General features: G+C 45.2%; 1 protein-coding gene across 1 annotated transcript in view; it reads right to left on the minus strand.

Annotated features, from left to right (window-relative positions):
• The window catches only part of GLT8D2 (glycosyltransferase 8 domain containing 2), a 41,633-nt gene that overhangs the window by 8,460 nt on the left and 16,253 nt on the right, over window positions 1–16,920 (minus strand). Inside the window, exons 3-7 of the mRNA XM_008064123.2 lie at window positions 14,793–14,885; window positions 7,351–7,522; window positions 3,568–3,685; window positions 2,276–2,360; window positions 951–1,063 (exon numbers count right to left, since the gene is read on the minus strand). Coding sequence (XP_008062314.1) covers window positions 951–1,063; window positions 2,276–2,360; window positions 3,568–3,685; window positions 7,351–7,522; window positions 14,793–14,885 — 581 coding nt within the window. The remainder of the gene's footprint in view (window positions 1–950; window positions 1,064–2,275; window positions 2,361–3,567; window positions 3,686–7,350; window positions 7,523–14,792; window positions 14,886–16,920) is intronic.

Genomic DNA, 16,920 nt, shown 5'->3' on the forward strand with positions numbered 1-16,920 from the left:
TGTCAGGCACACAGTAAGCACTCAGTGGAAGTTGTTGAGTGGAGTATTAAGCAGGACCGTCTCTTCTACTGAGTGTGATGCTCCCAAACATGACACAAGAGGAATGGACATAGTCAAGCACCTTCTATGTGTCAGTATCACAATCTACAAGGCAAGTCCCACTATTACCTCTATTGGACAAGCGAGAGACAGTGATTGGCCAAGTAATTTGCCCAAGATCATAAAGCTACTAAGTGACAGTGCCAAGATGTTGACAAAGTCGAGCCTAGCCCCAGAGCCTACATCTTGAAGTGTCTTAAATGTCACACGTTTAAAATTATCTGCTAGCACTCATCTTAAAGAACAGCATTCAACTCTTAATAGCACCTCATATTTCAAAGTATTCCTTTGATTTCAGCATTACATATAGTTTCAACTTTTCTCATTTCCACCAGGGTAAGGAAATCTTTACCCTCGAACAGAAGCAATATTTTTTTCTTCTGAAAAGGAAGAAAAGAAGTGACCATCAGAACTCTGAAAACAGAACCAACAGTGCCAACGAGTCTCAGAAAACACCATCTCTGACATGAAGTGTGATTATAAGCAACTTAGGTACCAACTATCATTTCTGAAGCATTTACACATGCTGGACACTTGAGTTCATTTTATTTCATTATATCTCACAAAAAAAAAAAAACACAGCAAAATGACATCATGGCTATGTTTTTTTTTTTCAGATAAGAAAGGTGGGACTTTGCAGGGTTAAATAACTCGCCCATAGCCGGTAAGGAAGAAAACTGAGGTATGACCCCAAATCTCGACCCCCGTGTTGTTCTGCCTCCCAGCAGTTCAGATTACCCATCCAGGTTTTCAAGATGGAGATTACACTCATTTTGAGTTGCAGGGAACAAGAAGGGTCAGAGCTACAGGGCCAAGGGAGGAGATGGTAGGACTTCCGAGCCTGTGCCCACCTGCAGCCCCACAAGTCTGTGTATGTCCTGAGCAGAAGGCAAATCGCAGTCATCCGAAAAAGCTGCCGCGTGGCCCAGAGCCAAGGTGGTATCATACAGTTCCTGGATATCACCTGAATTTAGAAACGCCAGAAGTTAAAATGTTATAGCATTTGTTTGGGGGCTCGCTAGAACCTTAAATAATTCCTGATTGTACTATGGGAGTAGTATATTGGATCCCCAATTTCAAGTGGCTTGGCAACTTACTTAATAAGAATAGTTTGGGCTGGGTATGGTGGCTCAAGCCTGTAATCCCAGCACTTTAGGAGGCCGAGGTGAGAGGATTGCCTGCGCTCATGGGTTTGAGAATAGCCTGGGCAACTTGGCGAGACCTCATCACTACACAATAAATCAAAAAATTAGCCGGGCGTGGCAGCGCATGCCTATAGTTCTGGCTATTTGGAAGGCTGAGGCAGAAGGATCGCCTGAGCCCGGTGAGTCGACGCTGGGGTGGCCGTGAGCATGCCACTGCACTCCAGCCTGGGCAACAAAGTGAGACTCCAACTAAAAAAAAAAAAAAAAAAGAATATTTTGAGGCCGGGCATACCTATAATCTCAGCACTCTGGGAGAGGATTGTTTAAACCCAGGAGTTTGAGACCAACACAAATGAGACCTAATCTCTACAAAAAATAAAAATAAAAAGTAAGACTGACATGGTGGCACACACCTTTAGCCCCAACTACTCGGGAGGCTGGGGCAGAAGGATTTCCTGAACCCAGGAGGTCAAGCTGTGATGAGCTGGGATCATGCCATTGCACACCAGCCTGGATGACAGAGACTCCAACTCAAACAAAAAAAAGAATAGTTTGTGCCAAATTAGAAAGCAATTTACTTAATAAGAATAGTTTGGGCTGGGTGTGGCTTGATCATACGCTCAGATTGGCATTGGTCAAATTTCCTTATTTCTGTGCTGGGTGGGTTCCACACCAATGCTTATCCTATTCGGATGTGGAAAAATTAGGACACAACATTTAAACACCAAAACTTCGCTCACCCCTAACAATGTCATCAGCCAGACTGTATTTCCATGCTTTTAGGGATGCAGAGAAAGGAAAGGCTACCAAGCCATTCACTGCAGGCTGTGACAATTAGAGGACTGGACTGTCCTGAGAAGTATCAACCCCTGTGTTCATAATATTCCCAAATTTACAGCAATACCGTACTCACAACTCTAATGAGCAGTCAAACTCACTGGTCAAATAGCTATTTGGAAAATGAAGAGAGACAGTTGTTTTGCTTATCAGCTGCTCCTTGTTCAAGGGTTTTTGGCAGTCAATGAGCGTACCTTGTACAATGACATCATCGTCCAAATAGATGACTTTCTCATGTTGGTGGATGAGCAGCGGGAGATAAAACCGAACAAAGTTCAGCTGTTAAAACAACAAAAGAAATGATGGTGGGGAACAAGCATATGGTGTAATGGGGATGCTGGAGAATCAGCTTGGACCACAGCCTCAGTTCATTTGGAGAGAATAAAATGGGGGCTACAAAAATGCCTCACCCAAGCTTCCTGGTGCCCGACCTATCTGGGGCCTGGACTGAGACCAGCGTTGGCAGATCAGTGACCCTCCAAGATTCAGCACCCGAGTATTGAGGTTCCTATCACTCTTATCTCTGTGACCCACTGCCATGGGGGTCATGGAGGTGTCCTGGTCAGTCTGATGGGGCACAAATGCCCGCCTTCCTCCCATTCAGCAATTCTCATAACTGTCCACTAAATCAGCCTTAAACACACACACACACACACACACTCCCACGCGCGCATGCATGCAAATACTCATGCATCATCCCAACGGCAAGCTCAACCTTTTAGCACCTTAAACCAGAAAAAGGCCAGAGAAATGTGAGCTGCTGATGGGGGAGTCTTAAAGTTTCATTAGTGACAACACTGCTTAATCCAAAACCCCAACTCGGCTTGGACCCTGACATCTGGAATTGGAGAAAGATCCTATCAATAAACAGAGGGCTTATAAGTTAGTTCATTTTCAAAGATGGATTTAAGTAATCACATGCAGAAAGAGGCTGAAGTTTTGCAAACTGCCATCAAAACACCACTGTCTATGCAGGAGAGGGCAGGTCCCTTTTGTCAAGAACACGTGCAGTAAAATGCCTTAGGATTTCCAGTGCCGAGAAAGGTTATCTCTTAAAATATGATCTTGGTCAATACTGTGAAATATATAACCCATAATGCTGCTGTTTTTATCTCAGCTTCTAGGATACTCTGCTAAATTTAATGTACAATCACAGTGCGTGTAAAGCTGATGGGTTTGGGACATTTTTTTCTTGGCCTCACTGCCTGGCCCCTTCCTGCGCCCTCCTCCACTGACCAAATTCACAGTCATAATCGCGAGCTACATTTTTTATGCTTCACTTCTTCTTTAATAGCTTCATTATGTTTCTGTAAACTGTCTTCAAACCCTTCTGGAGCAGGTGGTTCATACATTATAAATAAGTAGAGTTTGTGGCGATCTAACCCCAGGAGGATTCAAAGCTATTCCACGTGCATCCGGGTGGCTTGCCTCCTAGGGACGGGGGCCTCCCCAGGACGGTCTCGGCATGCACGTGCTGCCTACTTACAGGTTGGAGCAGTTCAGGCCGTGAAGAGTCTGGTCTGATCTTCCCTTTGAGGACCACAGGGTTGAACTCCACAACTTTAAAGTTTATTTCTCTCAGTTTAGAATGTTCGATCCATTTTCTAAAGAGACGACAAAAACCCTTCGAGTACATGTTTCATATCTTTCCTCAGTTTGTTTATTGCCCCAGGGTTAATCAATCTGCTGCCTCCATAGAAAGCTAAACATAAAATATGTGTAAACTCAGTATAGTTTGGCCTATAATTTTTTCTAATTCTTCCTGCATCCGGTGTGGCTTTAAAATCTTTCCTTCTTCCACCCCCATAGCGAAACTCCTTCTGCAAAGGAAATGAAGCAAAAGAGTAATAACCAAATGTCTCCCCAGATCCAAATAATTTCCCCAGGAAACAGAAAGAACAACAGTGTTCCTTATTCCTTAAAAAGCAGCATCTGTGGTTGCTGGTACTATCTTTGCCCTTGGTAACGGCTCTGAAATATTATGAAGCAGGACGCTCTGAGCCTTCAACTTTTTGACTGAAATCAATTTTACTCTGCTGTTTTGACTCCAAGGTTGATTCAAATGTACTTTTGTCCCTGTGACTCTGTGCCTCAACCTTTCCCATCTGTCTACCTTGTCTGTCTTCTTCCCCTTTCCATGTCTCAGTCTTGTAGAACTTCTATCTCTTATCCAAGTCATAATGGAATTCTTGGTAGAAATAATCAAAATAAAGTTTCCAATAGCTAAAGCCACATATGGTAGTAATTAATTTTTTTTTGAGTCAGAGTCTCACTCTGTCACCCAGGCTGGAGGGCAGTGACATGATCCTGGTCACCGCAGCCTCGTCCTGCTGGGCTCAGGCAATCCTTCCGCCTCAGCTTTCCAAGTAGCTGGAACTACAGGCACGTGCCACGATGTCCAGCTAATTTTTTGATTTATTGTAGAGACGAAATCTCGCCAAGTTGCCCAGGCTGGTCTCGCACCCGTGGGCTCAGGCAATCCTCTCAGCTCGGCCTCCCAAAGTGCTGGGATTACAGATGCGAGCCACCACACCCAGTCACAGATAATTTTTTTTAATGTTTTTTTCTGAACTAGTCAAGCATGGTCGTTGGGGGAGACAATGTTAATCAGTTTCACGATATCATTTCTTGTTGATGAAAAATCCACAAAAGAATGAAATCTTAACAAAATTTAGATCTGCAATATCTAACCCATAAAAAGCAGTCGTGTCAATAAGAAGACAGGCGACCGAACAGAAAAATAGGCAAGAGACTTGAACACACACTTCCTAATGGTCACGAAGTGCTCAACTGCATTGGAAGCAAGGGAACACCCTACATTAAAACCACAACGAGTTACCACGAGACACCCATCAAAATGGCAAAATTGAAAAGACAGATTATACCAGGTATGGGAGGGGATGTGGATGTTACATAAATGTGCTTAGTTTGTGATGATTCACTAAGCTGTACAATTTTCTGGTTTGGGATTCTACTTCGATGAAAAAAGTTTTTAAATACTTAAAAAAGGGTAAAGAGTGAACTGGACAGCCCCACCCAAAAGTCAGAAAGTCACAAAGCTCTTGCCTTCTGTTAAGTACAGAGACTTACTCAGAGCAGATTGCACATGCCCTCCTGTTAGGCTTGGCTATCAGATTTTCATACCCATGGATAATTAAAGGGCTGCAAACAGCAGGCTAAGTTCATGATCAGCATCAGTAAGCGATCAGGAAAGTAAGAAATGGAACAGAACACCTAGAAAGCACACACAAGCCCTCAAGACCTTCGGCAGCCAAGGGCCATTTAGATCAGGGACAAACCCCTAACAGACCTCAGTTCCTCCTGACGGTACCATTTCAAAAACATGTAATAATAAAAGCAGTGCATAAGTACATTCTCCTGATGAAGGATAAACTAATACCGAAACAGCTGGAACTTCCCTTCCTCAGTTGGTGTTCACAGTCTGATACCATCTTCCCTGTTCTTTTTCTCTCCAGAAACACAGATGTATACCTGCAGACACTTAGAGTTATGAGTTTTGAGCTTTCGTAAAGTGGATCATACTACATGAGTTGTGCTGCAATTTGCTTTCCCACTTAACAATGTGCCCTGGGGATCGCCTGCATTCGTGAATACAGATCGCCTCCTCTCTGTTTCAACAGCTTCTTCCGTTGGGGGGCCTTGAAGCACTTGGAAGTGTTCTTACGAGTTCACATGATGCTGAAACTAAAGTTGCCGTACATACATTTTGGAAATAATCACTAGAATTTTTGTAGTACAGATTCCTAGCAATGGGAATGGTACAGGGTGTCGAATTATATACACATAGAATCCGTGGATAGATATTGCCATATTATCCTCTCAAAATGCTTCACTGGTGTATACAATGTCCATTCTGTAAACAAGGAATAAGTATGTTCGTTTTCCTGCACTGGATAGTGTTGTTCTACTGAATTGTTGCCAACCTGATGAATAAAAAATCATGTCACCCAGTATCTGTCATGGGAATACCTTTTAGTTCACTTCTCATTAGGAACATAGACTATCTTTTCCCATGTATTTTTTCTTCTGAAATTGTCATTTCATAGTCTGTGCTCATTTTTCTACTAGATGCTGTGTTTTTAAAACATGTTGTAACAATTCTTTATTTTGGATAGTAATCTTTTGTGTGCAATCATGTCATAAACATTTTCTTCTCATCTTTCATATGATTAATTTCACTTGCGTTTTTCATCATTGAAAAGTTTTAAAGTGTTATGCAGTCAAAAATGTTGTCAGTTTTTCCTTAATGATTTCTTAGCCCAAAGAGGCTTCTCCATATCAGTTACCTTATATTTTTATAATACATTTAAATTTTGATTTTCTGTTTAATTTTTCTTAATCTAACTTCAGTTGACTCTTTAGTATAATATGTGATAGGAAAAGATTTGTTCAAAATTATGATATACAAATTATAAATTTGCAGTTCAAAAATTACATTGTTATGATTTTGAGTCACATTAAAATAGTTAAGGTATATTAATATTCTCTTGGATTCAAAAGGCGGACAAGGCCCGGCTTGGTGGCTCAGTCTGTAATCCCAGCACTTTGAGAGGCCGAGGTGAGTGGATTGCCTGAGCCTGCGGGTTCAAGACCAGCCCAGGCAACTTGGCGAGACGTCGCCTCTACAATAAATAAAAAAATTAGCTGGGCATGATAGCACAGCGCCTGTAGCTCTGACTACTTGGAAGGCCGAGGCGGAAGGATCACCTGTGCCCAGCAGGTCAAGGCTGCGATGGCCAGAAGTGTGCCACTGCCCTCCAGCCTGGGCGACAGAGTGAGACTCCAACTCAAAAAAAAAAAAAAAAAAGAAGGCAGACAAAAGAGAAGTCATTTTAGAAAGAAGGACTTTCATACACTCTGCTTAAGGATTGAGATTCTTTCATTTATTAGATAATTCACCTCTGCAGAATGATACATTGCTCTACCATCCCCCAGGCATAGCTCGGGACGTCCCCTCATTACTTCCAAAAAAATTAGCCAGGTGAGGTGGCATGTGCCTGTAGTCCCAGCTACTTGGGAAACTAAGGTGGAAGGATCGCCTGGGACCCGGAGGTCAAGGCTGCAGTGAACCATGATCACGCCACTGCACTCCAGCCTGGGTGACAGAGTGAGACCCCAACCAACCCCCCCCCCAAAAAAAGAATTATAATGACAGTCACTGATCCAAAAAGAAAAGGAATGCGTTTAAGGAAAGATAAGGAAAATTAAAAGGAAGTAGGAAGTTCTGAGTTCGTAGTACCCAAGTTACCGTATTCGAGACAGAGTGTTCCGGAGCCCAACGACATAGAACAAGATGTTGGCGTCGGTGTTGCTGTAGATGCTGTTGATGGCGGCCATGGCAGCACCCATTCTCCCTGCTGCGGCACAGATCACCACGGGAATCTCCTCTTCCAGGTCTTCGCCAGTCTCGGAGTCATCATCTGGAAACATCAAAACCAGGGTCTTGGAACATGAAGGGATTTCACGGTAGAGCCAGTTCAACTCATGCTCCGCCCTCCAGGAGAAGATAGCATAGTGTGGAAGGGACGGCTGATGGATATCCAATGTCCTGCCTCTCCTTCCTTCCTGCACTTTGGAATTTCAGCTGGCACGTAGCCAACCACGAAAACTGTTTTACCCAGGCTCCCTTGCTATGTGATCACGTTCTGGCCAACGGGATGTTAGTCTAAGTCATGTGGGCAACTCCTGGGTCTGCCCTCCAAATGAGTGCTCACCCTCCCCGCTGCCCCCTTTTCCCTTCCCATGGGCTGGAATATTGATACGATGGCAGGAGCTGGAGCAAAGCCACCCCACACCACGAGATGAAAGCTACCTGCTAAGGACACCAGAACCATAAGATGGAAGGAACCTCGATCTGGAGGGTGGTGGGACTGATACATCAGACTTACAGTTGAGAGAGAAAATAAACTGCTGTTTAAGTCACTATTGTGTTAGAAGTTCCTTAGTCCCTTACGGGGTCCAATTGGATAGCCTAATGCACACACAGAGTTGAAAAAGACATAAAGAAGCCGGGCTCGGTGGCTCAGCCTGTTATCCCGTGCCTTGGGAGGCTGAGGTGAGTGGATTGCCTGAGCCCGTGGGTTCAAGACCCGCCTGGGCAGCGAGACCTCATCTTTACAATAAATCAAAAACTAGCCGGGCGTGGTAGCACGCGCCTGTAGTTCCAGCTACTTGGAAGGCAGAGGCTGAAGGATCGCCGGAGCCCAGCGGGTCGAGGCTGCAGTGGCCGGGAGCGGGGCCAGTCTGGGCGGCAGAGTGAGACTCCAACTCAAAAAAAAAAAAAGAAAAAGACATAAAGAACTGAAAGCCCCACTGACTCCACCATCCTCAGTTCTTCCCTGAATCAGAATATTTATTTTTCTCACCTGCACTGCTGTAAGACACACTACTTGCCATTTGCTTGTCCCTAGTCACCCTCTAGTCAGGTTTCTCAAATGCTGACAGAAAAAGGAAGGCCAAAATGAAAGAGGGTGATACACACATAGGTGAATAGTTGATTATTCTTCTCAGCATTGGCTGTCAGATCATATGAAATACCAGTGCCATAACACTATACTTTGGTTTTTTTGTTTGTTTGTTTGTTTGTTTTTTTGAGTGGGAATCTCACTCTGTCGCCCAGACTGGAGTGCAGTGGCCGCTCCTGGCCACCGCAGCCTCAACCCTCTGGGCTCCAGCGATCCTTCCACCTCAGCATTCCGAGTAGCCGGAATTACAGGCAGGCGCTACCACACCTGGCTGATTTTTGATTTATTGTAGAGATGAGGTCTCGCCAAGTTGCCCAGGCGGGTCTCAAACCCGCTCAGGCAATCCACTCACCTCAGCCTCCCAAAGGCGCAGGGATTACAGGCTGAGCCACCAAGCCCGGCAACATTATACTTTGGTGCCCCAATACAACTTTCAGTCATGAAGGATGGTGATCAGTATGTAAGTGTCCTCTATCGATGACCACCTCTCTCTTTCTCTACACAGGTGCCTTTAGCAAAACCTGCCACTGGGGCCCAGGGCGGTTCTAACTGATATTTCATTCAATAAGCATTTATTGAAATTAGCTATCAGCTCCTGTGCTGTGTGTGATTTAGGGAGCATCGAATGATGTCCCCTTTCTCCTCCTCTGTCTTTTCCCCCCAGCTTGCAACACATCTGAAATTTCTACCACTAGAATATTGTTGTTTTTTTTTTCATGACATGTTTACTGACATGAGGAAGTGCTTGGAATGTACACTTCAGGGGGAAGAGAATACAAAATTCTCTCTGGGATTTGATCCCAATTTGATACATATGTATTTGCAAATAGGCCTGTGTCTAGTTATGGAATTATGAGTGACTTCAATCTTATTTGTGTTTATATTTTCTGAGTTGTCTAAAATAACTATGGGTAATTTTTATAAATAAACAAAACAATGTTTCTTAAGGATTATTCCTTTGGGTCTAAGCTATCATCTTCGGGAGGTCCCCTAATCAGGGGGTCTGTTACCTGCCGGCAGGTAGGTAACAAAATGCAAATTAGACTATGTCACTTCACTGCCGAAAGTTTTTCAGTGGTTCCTAACAGGAAAAGTCATGCTCCTTTACCTGGTGCACAAAGCTCCCCCATGATCCAACCCCTGCTGGCTTTTCCAGCCTTGTCTTTTTCTGTTTTAGCAATACCAAGCTCCTCGTGTCTCCCTGAATGTATCACGTTGACTCTTATCTCAGTGCCTTTGCATATGCTGTTCCTGATGCCCGAAATACTTTTTCCATCCTCTCCTGCATTGCTTACAGATTAATTCCAAATGCGGGACAGACATCAAATCCTCTGGGGAGCCTTTCGCAGCTCCCTACACAAAGCAGTATACCCCTCGCCTATGCCGTGTCTCCACCTGTGGTTGGATTTATTAGTTACATTAAAATTGATTTGGTTGCAATGGAACTTTCTTTTTTCTCCCAGGACACTGGGATCTTTGTGAGGACAGGGCTGCTATCTTGTTCATCTCTGTGTCCTCTGCCACTAACCCCGTGCCTAGCAACACTGTAGATTCTTAATACAGTTTGGATGGATAGATGAGTCTATTAGATGCCTCTGTCCGAGCACTTGACACATTGCACTGGAAGAATCTGTTTACATGTGCCTGTTTCCTCCACTAGATTATAAACTCATTATATTCTCCCCACTGAGTCTGGCACCTTGAAAGTGCTTAACAGAAGTTTGCTGAAATGAATTAAATGGAATTAATGAATGAGCCTTAGAGAACAGGGCCCTGGGGAAATGGTTCATGGGCTATACCTAGGGGCAAGGAGAGAGGGAAGGGTTGACCAGGTGGCTGCCAGGTTCAGGCAGAGGGCTCAGCAGACAGCAGGGAGGAGCAAGTGTCCCCAGGAAAAGCGGGGACACCCCAAAGGATGGTCGAACAGCGAGTGTGCAGCCCTGCTGCTGACATGTCACACGATGTCACACACCACTCTCCTGAAGGGCCTGTTCTCAGTAGAGAAGCCGGGAATCAGCCTACACCAATCAGCCTACACTCTTCTAAAAAGGGTCCCCTGGAGCAAAGGAAGGATAAGACACTGGAGAATGTGGTGGAAAGGCTTATTAGCTGTAAACCTGCATCCAGGCTCCACCCTTGCAGTTTCTCTGGGAACTGTCTGCTGGACTGTTTGGATCCATTGTACCGACTAGTGCCTGAGCAGCGCATTAAAAGCACCGGCCATGAGAGGCATTTGGCACCTAATCAAATTGGAAAACACCAAAGCGAGGGCAAAATAGACTAGAAATGGTATTGCCATGGTCTGCTCCCACATGCGACTCTATCAGACCATGCCTGTTTCTAGAAGAGATGAAACAGTCTGCTCTCCCAGGGCCAAGACTCAGGATCCCATTTCAAATGGGGATGGTTTCAGGCAAATGTATTAACTCGCCTCACACTGGATGGGGCAGGAGTGAATGACCGGCACAGTCATCATGAGGAAATCATCAGAGATTACGTGGAATGGGAAATGACAGAGTGGCGCCATGCTTTTCTTCAGCATAGGACTTCCCAGGGCCTCTGATCTTTAGCCTATGACCCTAGTTCTTTGAATTAATGTCTCAAAAACTATAAACATTAATACGTACTTCTTGAGAATATCCCAGCCCAACAGAAGCGTACCTGGTAAATCGTGACTGTTCTCTGTAGACCTCTCTCTCCCAGTTACCTGCGTGGTGTGTGTCCCCCCAGCCCATTCATGTAAATGCCAAAGAAGAGAGAACTTACACATGTATTATTTCAAAACCCAAATGGAATCCCACTTTTCATACTTCTTCTGCAATCTGCTTGTCCCACTTAATGTACCACTAACATCTTTCCATGACAACACTACCGTCTTTTGAATAGTATTTTATAACACTGATTCTTTTTTTTTTTTTTTTTTTGAGTTGGAGCCTCACCTGTCGCCCAGACTGGAGTGCAGTGGCCACTCCCAGCCACCGCAGCCTCGCTGCTGGGCTCTGGCGATCCTTCCGCCTCAGCCTTCCGAGTAGCCGGAATTACAGGCGCGCACTACCACGCCCGGCTGATTTTTTGATTTATTGTGGAGATGAGGTCTCGCTGCCCAGGCGGGTCTTGAACCTGCGGGCTCGGGCAATCCACTCACCTCAGCCTTCCAAAGGCGCAGGATTACAGGCTGAGCCACCGAGCCCGGCTCACTGATTCTTTTTTATACTAACACAGTGGGATTAAAATGTGCTAATGGGTCCATTCGTGTGGTCCACTTTGTTTATCTGTACGTAGCTGATTCATCCATCAGGATGTGCATTTGCTTACAGTTGTTTTAACAGCTGTTATAAAACGTCCCCATTTCTTTCTGCAGAGAAAGGCGTCTGTGGTGGGCTTAGTTGAAGAAGTGTGTTGGTTTATGGGCCGGGAGTGAGGCGTAAAGAACCAGAAGCTCAGTCGACACCGGACCTCACATGACTCCCTTCTCCCTCTGTTTTAGAACAGTTCATCGAGGTACAATTCAGATACTGGTATGGACTGAATTGTGTCTCCTCAAAGTTCATATGTTAAAACATTAACCCCAGCAGCGGAGGATGTGACTGCATTTGGAGACAGAGCCTTTAAAGAGGCAATTAAATAGAAACAAGGTCATTTGGTGAGGGTCTAGGCCAACAGGACTGGTACCCTAATAAGAAGAGGAAGATACCCCAGGGCTGTTGCACAGAGAAAAGGTCACATGAGGACACAGTTAAGCGACTCCAGGAGGAACCAATCCTGCCAGCAACTTGATCTTAGATGTCAACCTCCAGAACTGTGAGAAAAGACGTCTACTGTTCTAGGCATCTAGTCTGTGATATTGTACTATGGTCCAAGCAAATTAACATAGATTTTTTTAAATTTTCCCATTGTAAGTATATAGCTCCATGACTTCTAGTAAATGTATAGAGTTGTCTGGCCATCTCCAAAGTCCGATGTGAGAACACTCCCATTGTCCCAGGAAGTTCCCCTAAACCTGTCTGCAACAGCCTTCTCCCAAACCCAGCGCCAGCCAACCAGCAATCTGCTATCCCCGCAGATTTGCCTTTTCTAGAAATTCCATATAAAAAATAAACTCATACAATAGGTGGTCTTTCGGGTCTGCCTTCTTTCATACCATAATGTTTTTGAGGTTCATTTGTACTCTAGCTTGTATCAGTCTCGTTCCGTTTTACCGTTGAAAGTACTCTGCGGTATGAGGCCGGGCACGGTGGCTCACGCCTGTAATCCCAGCACTTTGGGAGGCTTGAGGTGGGAGAATTGCTTGAGCCCAGGAGCTCAAGGCCAGCCTGAGCAATCTAGCGAGACCTCATCTCTACAAAAAAATTTTTAAAAAGTAAGCCAGGCATGACAGCATGCCTGTAGTCTCACCTACTGGAGAGGCTGAGGTGGAAGGATCACCTGAGCCCAGGAAGTGGAGGCTACAGTGAGGTGAACTGTGATTGAACCACTGCACTCCAGTCTGGGCCACAGAGTGAGATCTTGACTCAAAGAAAAAGACAAGAGAAAGAAAGACAGGAAGGAAGGAAAAAGGGAGAAAGAGAAAGAAAGAGAGAAAGAATGAATGAACTCCCATTGTAAGGACATAATACATTTCAAGCATCCATTCACTGTTTGAAGCCCCCAGGGATCATTGCCAGCTCAGGGCTACTATGAATATGCCCGATGAACCAGATGCTCTCAATGTTAATTCAGACCAAATTATTTTTAAGAAACATTTTTAATTAAAAAAATAACACTGTGATCCCAGCACTTTGGGAGGCCGAGGCAAGTGGACTGCCTGAGCCTGTGGGTTCAAGACCCAACTGGGCGACTTGGCAAGACCTCATCTCCACAATGAACCAAAAAAATGAGCTGGGCGTGGTAGCACATGCCTGTAGTTCTGGCTCCTGGGAAGACTGAGGCGAAGGATCACTGGAGCCCAGCAGGTCAAGGCTGCAGTGGCCAGAAGCATAGCACTCACTCCAGACTGGGCGACAGAGTGAGACTCCAACTCAAAATAAATAAATAAATAAATAACAAAGAAAAAACAGCTTTGTGGGAGCCGGGACATTGTTTTGTTCACTGTTGTGTCTCCAGTCCCTTAGCATCAGGTTTAAAAGACATTTGTGGGATGAATGTACTTTACACACCAAAATAGTAACTGCATTTGTCTTTGGCTGATACAGCTACAGGTAATATTTTTTCTCCTGTATCTTCCATAAATGAGTGTATTAGTTTGACTAATAAAAGAGTAAATTAATAAAAATGTAATAAACACACAGTGCATCTTCATTTCTGTGGGGGTTGACTTCACGTGTGCTTTGGGTTGTGAAAGTGTTATCTCTCAGCCGGGCGTAGTGACTCAAGCCTGTAATCCCAGCACTTTGGGAGGCCAAGGCGAGAGGATTGCCTGAGCCCAGGGGTTCGAGACCAGCCTGGGCAACTTGGCGAGAACTCATCTCTACAATAAATCAAAAAATTAGCCGGACGTGGTGGCACGAGCCTGTGGTTCCAGCTACTTGGAAGGCTGAGGTGGAAGGATCACCTGAGCCCAGCAGGTCGAAGTTGTGGTGGCCGTGAGTCTGCCACTGCACTCTAGCCTGGGCAGCAGGGTGAGACTTCAACTCAATAAAAATAAAATAAAATAAAAAGTGTTATCTCTCAGAATTTACTCCTGAGGAGGGAAAAGTGGCCTCCCATGCAACTGAACGAGGACACGGGGTCAATGAAGGGTCACTTTCAAGTTGAGAATTCAGAGGCTATTTGTGAACTGATGGGAATGAACCAGCAGAGAGAGGAGAGAGAAGGTAATTTTCATGGCAAGATCAATGAGAAGCTCCCAAGGGGAAGGATTCGGTGCAATCCACTAAAAGTGTGGTCTAGAACCCACAACCTCAACCTCAGCCAGGACCTTACCAGAAATGCAAGTTCTCAGGCCTCACCCCATACCTCCTCTCGGGTGGGACTCTAAACCTCTCGGGTGGGAGCCAGTTGTGTGGTTTCACAATCCTTCCACGTGAATCTTACAGATGCCAACGTTTTAATAACACTAATCCTTCTAGAGCACAACAGGAAAGTTGGCCTGTGTGGATATTCCATCAGCAAATCCTTGGGAGCTGACCAGACTGTCCCTTGCCCGAGTCAGTCATCGGATGGACCTAAAGGAATATTCTAACCACATTCCCGGTATTCCATCTGGATGGATGGCAGGCCGGCTTACCTGCTTCATTCTTGGGCACAGCTGTCCTGTGAACTTTCTTATACAGAATCACACCGAGGGTCAAAATCAGAAGGAACAGCAACACCTGATTAACTGAAAGAACAATGGAAACACATTAACATTTAACCTGCTGACCTGAAATCACGCAGAAGAGTTTGGAACAGCAATGCGAGTAGATGCCCGCCATGACACACAGAGAGGTGGTGGTCTGGGGACTTCCTTTAAGCAGATAGTGTGTGGGACAGAGAAGCCACCTGGGTGCTATTTTTCCAGGACACCCAGAAGCAGTGTAAGGAAGGTTCAGGCTAAATCCAGGCAGTCTGACGGCAGAGGCCGCAACTTTAATCATGACACGAAACTGCCTCTGGAATCACTTTCTGTGCGTGAAGATTGAGTTTCAAATAATCGCTGACATTTATTTATTTAATTGTTTGTTTGTTTATTTATTTATTGAGTTGGAGTCTCACTCCGTCGCCCAGGCTGGGGTGTAGTCGACCTGCTGGGCTGCGGCGATCCTTCCACCTCAGCCTGCCAAGTAGCCGGAACTGCAGGAGCACACTACCAGCCCCAGCTAATTTTTTTGACTTATTCTAGAGACAAGGTTGCACCAAGTGGCAGGTTCGAGACCTGCCAGCTCAGGCAATCCACTCGCCTTGGCCTCCCAAAGTGCTGGGATGACAGGCTGAGCCACCGAGCCCGGTCGTCAACATTTATATAATGCTTATTATGAGCCAGTACTCATTATGAAAACATGTTCTTCCTAATTAATCCAACCACTGGTCAAGGATGGAGTGCAGAAAATTCTTGCCCTGGGCAGAGGGTGCAGAGACCCCAGTAGCACTTCCAGCTCTCTTCAGGACCATCTTTCCGGGTCAGCCATTTGCCCCGGGGATCTACTGAGACGGAGAGTGGCGTGGAATAGTGTTTTCTTGAGTTTGGAGCACGTACCACTGGCTGTATGTGAAATGATTGAGGAAGTTCATGTTCACAGCATTAAGTGACATTACAACATTACAGTGTGAGAAAGTCAGTCTTTCTGATTTCCTGTGCAGGCAGGCAACAAAAGCTACCCAGACTGAAAAACATTCTTCTAACTGTATATGTTTTTACAATTACATTCTTTTAATAATAGTAGATCATTCTCTTTCCATTGACAGTGGATACAAACTTTCTATTGTAAGATACGCTTACAGATTTTTTTTTTTTTTTTTTTTTGAGTTGGAGTCTCACTGTCACCCAGACCGGAGTGCAGTGGCCGCTCCCGGCCACCGCAGCCTCGACCTGCTGGGCTCCGGCGATCCTTCCGCCTCAGCCTTCCAGGTAGCCGGAACTACAGGCAGGCGCTACCACGCCCGGCTGATTTTTGATTTATTGTAGAGATGAGGTCTCACCAAGTTGCCCAGGCGGGTCTCGAACCCGCGGACTCAGGCAGTCCACTCACCTCAGCCTCCCAAAGGCACGGAATTACAGGCTGAGCCACCACTTATAGATTTTTTAAATGAGTCCATTTAAAGGACATACTAAGTAACATATAAGACAGAAGGAACACCAATTATGGAAAACCGAGAAGATGGTACCGTGCCATATGTTGTGCACACACCCCTAAAGTCTGGAAGAAGTCGGTAAAAGGGGGAAGAGTAGGAATTTGAAGTCAGACTCAAACCTCGTTCCTGCCACTCCTTGCTGTAAGACCTTGGCCAGGTATCTTAACTTCTCCGAGCCTCGGTGTGTTCATCTGCTAAATGGGGCTTGCAATGGTAGGCGTGACTTCACACTACTGTTCCCAGAGTTAAGGACAATGTAGGCTCAGGGAAGACTTTATAACTGTTATGTATTATTATGTTTATGCAATAAGATACTGAATCTATTGGCCTCATGCTGATCTTTTTTCTGGTCCTGAGGCCTTTGTCCTTCCATCTGTAAAAGAAAGGAGTTGAAAAGTCTCCACGGAGACCTCCCAGAACTACACTCTGAGGCTGTGTGTCTACCCTGCTGACACCCTGCTCTACCCGCCCGAGTGGGTTTTCAGATTCAGCCGGAGATCACAAGACACTAGATTCTGCTTAAAACTAACCTACAGAGAGGCAGCAGATTTTAAGGGACAAAGTTCTAGAGTTTATCAATGGGT

Source organism: Carlito syrichta, unplaced genomic scaffold (genome assembly GCF_000164805.1).
Source record: "Carlito syrichta isolate Samal-C Ts95f unplaced genomic scaffold, Tarsius_syrichta-2.0.1 Scaffold307204, whole genome shotgun sequence".
Classification (NCBI taxonomy): Eukaryota; Metazoa; Chordata; class Mammalia; order Primates; family Tarsiidae; genus Carlito; species Carlito syrichta.